A 7,113-nucleotide genomic window follows, 5' to 3' on the forward strand; every position below is an offset into this window, starting at 1 on the left:
GGTGTGGAACCTCTTTCTCTATTGGACTTAATATATTGTCATTTTTTCTACTACAAGCCTTTGTATTGATTATGCTAACCAATCTTATTATGCTAACCAATCTTAATGTCCTTCAAGATATGGTGTTAAGTAAACTTGCTCTACTTGTTGTGCAAATACGAATGGGTCATAAGCCTTATTGTACATCCTTGCACTACAAAAAAAAATGGATTTAGTGGAGGTTAATTTTGGATTTACCTGGGGTTAAAACCCCCGTTAATGACGTTACCCGCGGTTGCACTTTCCGCAGCCAAATTGTCCGTCGGTAACGTGTTACCAGCGGTTTTAGTGAACCCTGGGTAAATTCACACGTTCCCGGCGATTTTGTAACCCCGATTAATTACCAGAGGTTTTAAAACTCCAGTTAATTATCAGAGGTTTTTAAACCCTGGTTAGTTACCCAAGGTTTTAAAATCGCAATTAATTACCAGCAGTTTTGAAAACCCCGGTTAATTGCTAGCCATTTCAAATTCCCAAATGATTGCCTGGGGTTTTAAAACCCCAGTTAATTTCTCGTAGTAAACCTTATTAGATGATTTTCTATTAAATAATAAAGATCAATAATCTTAACATGGTGCTGCACTTGTTTGTAGTTTTTAACTCCCAATAATTGTTAAAGGTTAATTACTATAAAATATTTGTGAAATGAGTTATTTAACCTCATCATTATCATTTTTATTTTAACATTTATTTCTTAATCTTGTAAGTCGATAAATCATAATTGATCAGAAACCTACAATATAAGCATAAATCATAATTAGAAACACAAAATATACAATATTAGATATTAAAAAAGTTTTTATTTTGAAACACTACCGGTGAATTATTGAACATAGACGAGTCAAAAGGTAATTGGCCTTGATAGTTTTGAGCAAAAAAGTTCATCATTGCCTCAAATCTTTTATCTCGTTCTTCAAATTTTTTATTTTGTTCGATCAATGTTCTATTTTGTTCATCCAATTGTGATTTCAACGCAGTCACCTGTATTGAAATACCACTTTAAATAAATTAGTCTAACCTGCACAAAGAGATTAGTAACATTTTTAATTGGTCTTAATTATTCAATATAATACTAGAATGATTCAATTAAGTCAACATTAACCTTACCTCACCTTATTATAATTAATACACCAAATTAAACAAACTCAACCATTTTTTATCCACTAGGAAGTGATTCAAAGTATAGAACAAGAACAAACATCATTACTAGACTTGGAAAAAGCTCCATGGATGCTTAATTTAGGGAATTTTGGAAATTCAACTGAATGTGGTTATCTATAGTTTTAATGGAAAAATAAGCAACAAATATCTTAAAGGGGTCTTAAAAACAAAAAAATAAGCATTCATTCCTTTCCCTCTTAACTCAACCAAATATTTCACAAGTTTAGCAGTTAAGTGGTTTTAAGATGAGTTCAACTTATGGAGTTCTAGGTTCATACTACACAAGACTCACCAGCAAAGCAACAATGAAAAAATAATAAAAGATAGAAAGACAATGTGTTGTGACTTAACGGAACATATGTACTCACTAGTTACTACACACATAACATGAACACGAGTTAACTCAATTGAGTCAGAATAAAATAAAATAACGAAGGTCAAAACTATTTTAATTCTATGCAACTACATCATCACAAATCATTACACTCATACACTTATTAATTTAAGATAATTTAGCCACCCTAAACATTAATTAGATAAGCTAACCAACAACCACCTACTTAAGCTAAACTCTAAAAAAACATGCAGAAAAATGGAAATACCATCAACCACGTAGTTAAGTTAACCAACAATTGATAATAATACTAAATACTAATTAGAGAATAAAATCCACAAGACTATTCAGATCCAATTAATGTAAATATCACTAAATCATTACATAAAAAATGTGAACCACAATAACCTGATTTTGCAATTCTCTCTAAGAAGGAGAAGATGAAGACACCCCACTATATGAATGCCTAGTGTACCCAAATACGCGAGAGGGGCAAGGTCCCAATCCCATTCCTCGAACACGCCCACAATGTTCTTGACTTCCTAGTGCGTGAGCTAGAGAATCTTGAGTTGATATGTCTTGTGAAAGAGATGATGTATTTGATTCATATGCTTGAATTTTTTCCTATAAACAACAAACGAAATAGCCAATTAAGGTAAAAATAAAATTGGTTGTGCACTATAATATTTATCAAATGTATACTTACACTAATTTCTTTTGCTTCAACATTCACAAAATCTCCATTAGCATGCTTATGTGTTGCTATCCATACTTCTCCCCTACTAACTTTGCGACCGAATTCTGGTTCCTATAAGAAAATTAAAAACAAAATGTATATATATATATATATATATATATATATATATATATATGAAGTGTATACGTCATAACCAAAGCATAATTAATTTTTTTTATTGAAAGTGTTAGATTACCATCTCATCTTTCTTGCGTGCAATACTCTTGGATCCACCAGTGTGATGAAGTGTTTGTCTCTTTCTATTATCTTTATTTTTTTCAGAAATTTCCTAACAATTAAAAGATGAATTAAGTCCAAGTACATAAATATTAATAAAAAAAGTTATAATTTATTACCTTTGTTCTTGAATTTAAACGATAGTCAACAAAAGAAGCCCAATGGTCTTTATTTACTCCTTCTGGACCCATTGCAATTAATTCATCTCTATTACGTGTTCCGTCATTCCTTTGTTGCCATAATTGTTGTCTATACTCACTCCATTTTGTGTTAAGTGACTTAAAGATATATTTTATGTGAGCATTAGAGTCAACTTCAAATTTATAACATATTATTTCATAAACTAAGACTATTCCTTAAAAACTAAAATGGAAAATCTTACTTAAAAGATAAACAACACCATAAAGGTGAGAACAAGGCTTTAAATGACCCACATCAAGAAGTACAACCTCCACAATCTAAGAGTTTCAAAATATGACAACACTTTTGCAGTTACAACTATACTATGAACTATTCATTTTAGGCTTTTAGCAAAAAGACACAACTAAAACATAATGAAGATAGACAGATATTGATTCTCATGTCAATGGATGCTAAATTTCTATTACCAAAATATTTTCATAAAAAAGATAATTTCACAGCATTAGTTGAACCTGTAACTTTGTAAAATAATATCAAAGTGCCCAAAGATATTCATTAGCAGCCTTAAAGCTGCGATATCATCTTACAAATGAACAAGTTCTACTAAGATACAAGGAGTTTGAACAGCCAATGATTATGTAATGAATACAGGTTGATCACAAGATAGCAAACAAACGTCAAATAACTAATAAATAATTAGCTAAAATATAGTTATTTTATTTATGACACAATGCACTGGTGCAACATGACCAAGCAAGGTTACATACTATAGTGATGCAAATTGCAACCTGGAAGTGCAGCACACATTATATTAAATTTCATATATAATAACAAATAAAAACAATAAACAGTGTATGAGAAAGCAAAACCTTATAAAACAATATTCTCATCATATTAATTCCACCAATCATTCAAAATCCAAATGTATTAAAACATTAAATACCATAAAGATGTCAAAGTTGAGGGAGTTCAAGAATTAGGAACCAAAATACATTCACATCATAAGAGTTAAATAGTCATAACATTCTTCTCATTCCTAATCAAGAGATTCATGCAAAACCAGAGCATTTTTTCCTTGAATATGATGCAAATTTCAAGCCTATAAACAAGCTATCTACAAGATTGTTCGACATTCACGTTCAATAAAAAAAGGACAACACAAAAGAAAGGAAGAAAAAAGGGAAAACAAGAGACAGAGCACCTAGGTAAATGTAAAAGGGCTGAGTCTCTAGGATTGTGTTCCTAAAGGCAAGAGGTTTTCAATATGAAGAAGTTCATCTAAGGAATCAGGTGACCAAATGTATTCACCAAAAAAACCATAAATGACCAGTATAAAGACTTCTATCGAGCTACAAGTTCAAAAGGATAGCAGAAGCTCAGAAAGGTTGTTCATAAATTCTATAAATACATGCAAAAGCTTAGGAAGAGAAGGCAATAAAAGTTCTGAACTGCTGCTTATGTTTCCAGCCTATCACTCTTAAATTGATGTAAGTGAATATAACGTTAATACTTATTTAGATCTTATTCTTTTCAAAAAAAAAAATTAATACTATTAAAAATTAAAAGGGAGTATTTAATCAAACATATTTACATACTCTACTATTGGTGAGTTCCAGTCCTAGCTTTGGCGTGCCCCACCTTTAGTTCCTGTGAATAATTTTTTCCTGCACTCAAGTCGAGGTACTCAATCTTAAATTTATTAAAAATTACAACAAAATCCATGATGAGAAAAACAGTATTAAGCGAAAGACACAAAAAAACAAGATGGCAAAGCATTCAACAAACAAACCCTTCCATTGCAAAATAGAAAAACAGACTCACCGACGATCGAATCCAGCCAACGATATATAAACCCACCCAACTGGTTTCACGATTTCCACGATTCTAATCTCCTGAAACCGTTCAAAAATTCATCACCAACCACAAAAAACCACCATAACACAATCAGAGCCCAAACCAATAAAATTACCTTCAGGTTGTGAAAGCCATCATCAGCACAAATGGAAAGGCCCAAGATGCTAGGCGCTACACGCTACACGCTTGACGTCGATCTCAAGGGCAAGAAGTGCCTCAAGGAAAGGTTTAAGATGCGCGTCTAGGGTTATGAAAAAGAAAAATCCAGACAAGCCCTTCACCAAACTCGAATTCCTTATCAAATAAAAGCCTCGTAATTGCAATTTTAATTTTTGCTTGTGAAAAAGAAAAAGAAAACTAAAAATTAGTCTCTGTATACTCCAAGAAATTAAGAGGGAAAGGAAATAATTGGAGGGAAATAAAAAAATTAAAATTTTAATTAATTGGGTTTCTAAAAAACACTTGGCACTTTCCTGGGGTTTGAAATCAAACCCCTATAATTTAATAAGGGTTATTAAAACCCTCGTAAGTGTTTATGTTTCCAGGGGTTATAATAACTCCAGTTAAATAACCCCAGTTAAAAACATAAATTCTTGTAGTGTTGATTGCCTTACCTTGACAACACCATACTTATTATTTACTCTTGTGCCAATATTAGGAGTATTATTAAACCAATGAAACTTGAAGAGAATCAGTTTCATTATGGGCAAGCCAGTATACTCCAATTGAATAATATCAATCAACTTCCCATAAAAACCAAATTCTAATTAACCATTAGTTTCACTTATTGAAACACCATAATTAGAGGAATTCATGCCTTAACCCCAAAGAACAATGTTAAATTTATATCCATTTATAGTATAAATAGGCCAAGATTTAACTTTTAGCTTAGGCCCTCATGCCAAATTACGCAATAATGGATGTTGAACATTGTTTTACAAATTTAGAACCTAAAAAATGTAACAATTAATGTTACACACCATCTACCAAAGGGAAATAACATTTTAATAACTTAGTAGATGTTAACCTACATATTCTTTGAACCATGCACGAAAATTAGATGAAATTTCTTGGCTAACTTGAGCATCTAAAGTAGTGGGGTTAGGTTTTCTTAGATATTCGACATAAATATTATAAGGATAAAAATAAATTAATCAAAGTACATAACATGACAACATTAACATCTATATGGATGTTGTATAAGAAGTGAACACTATCTTAATCTAAATATGGCTCAACCTCTTCACAATTTCGTAGAACATACAAGTGAAAAGCTTTGAGTTCCAAGTGGCCCAATAAATATTTTATAGATTTTCCACTTGCTTTTCCTGGGTAGTTAAAAATTGATAAAGAAGGAGTAGACAAATAACCTTTATCTGTATCAACATTACAAGGCATCCTAGTCCTTCTCGTATCTATTTCAAAAGGATAATAGTAGGAAGGAAAGGTATATGTTTCTTCCACTAAATATGTAACGACCCACCCTAGGCCGTCACATCAATAACCAACCAAAATAAAATAATATAAAATAAAGAAAATAGAGCAAAAGCCAGCTACGCTAGAGTGTAAATATACAATAACATATAAATTGTTTCCAAAATATATAACATAATCTTTTATAACAGAGTCATCATCCTCAGTAAAGTTATACAGTAATCCAAAAAGATAATGTAATTACAACGTCATGAAAACATCAAAATAAGACACCCTAGGTGCTGGTCAAGCTCTAAACCTAGCCACTTCTCAAAGCAGCTATCCAAAAGACTCCTTGCTATCCCAAAGCCTCATACCTGATCTGCTCCCCCACATAGTGAGATCATCACAGTCCACATCATGGAAATATAAGGGTTAGCACATATAAAACCAACCATAGTACATCATAATAAAATATCATTAAACAGATATTTATCCACAGTATTTATCCAGACCAACAAGTCATTTTCAAGCTAAATATAGACCAACCCAAAATATAATGTATACACGTCCATGCCAATGTATACATATTTTATGATAATAAAATAATCCATAACCAATGTATACAATCCATACCATATGTATACATATTCCACATCCAAAACAAAGTCACACCACTGTATAATCCATGATGTAACCAACACATCCAAACCAAATGTTGGCCTCAACACCATCCAAACCAAGTGTTGATACGGTGAAACATGTCATCAACCCATGTCCCACACCTAACCTCTCATGGAAAATATACAGTTGGATTACGTCGTCACGTAACCCTGGTGAGGCCACCTCAACCATCGGTATGACTCGGCCTAGACCCATATCGGTAGCAAATAGAATACTTAGAGGAGTACTTCAGAATCCACCTAACATCTGAAGTGGTTTATCATATAATCTTTGGAAAAGTTCCACATTGGAATCCTCACCATGGGATTCCCAAATTTCATATTTCTCCAAAGATTATATCCTGATCTCACCAAGAGATCTAATCCATACCATAACCTTACTCCTTTAAGTCCTATTTACTTTTCCAAACCACATACACATAGCATATTCCATAATTAAACATAATCATAACCATGCCAATTTGTCAATATAATAATAATATAAATAATTAAATATTTAAAACAACCATCAATTG

General features: G+C 31.9%; 1 protein-coding gene across 1 annotated transcript; it reads right to left on the reverse strand.

Moving 5' to 3' along the window:
- Positions 1–442: 442 nt before the first annotated feature.
- Positions 443–5,209, reverse strand: LOC109798382 (uncharacterized). The gene is made up of 7 exons (XM_083074879.1): positions 4,618–5,209; positions 4,470–4,540; positions 2,627–4,312; positions 2,467–2,559; positions 2,241–2,342; positions 1,943–2,158; positions 443–1,020 (listed from the first exon to the last, which is right to left on the reverse strand). Exons 3-6 carry the CDS (start codon positions 2,696–2,698, stop codon positions 1,961–1,963), a joined length of 465 nt encoding a protein of 154 aa, XP_082931005.1. The 5' UTR covers positions 2,699–4,312; positions 4,470–4,540; positions 4,618–5,209; the 3' UTR covers positions 443–1,020; positions 1,943–1,960.
- Between the last annotated feature and the right edge of the window lie 1,904 nt (positions 5,210–7,113).

Source organism: Cajanus cajan, chromosome 5, assembly GCF_000230855.2.
Source record: "Cajanus cajan strain Asha chromosome 5, NIPB_CcT2T_4, whole genome shotgun sequence".
Lineage (NCBI taxonomy): Eukaryota > Viridiplantae > Streptophyta > Magnoliopsida > Fabales > Fabaceae > Cajanus > Cajanus cajan.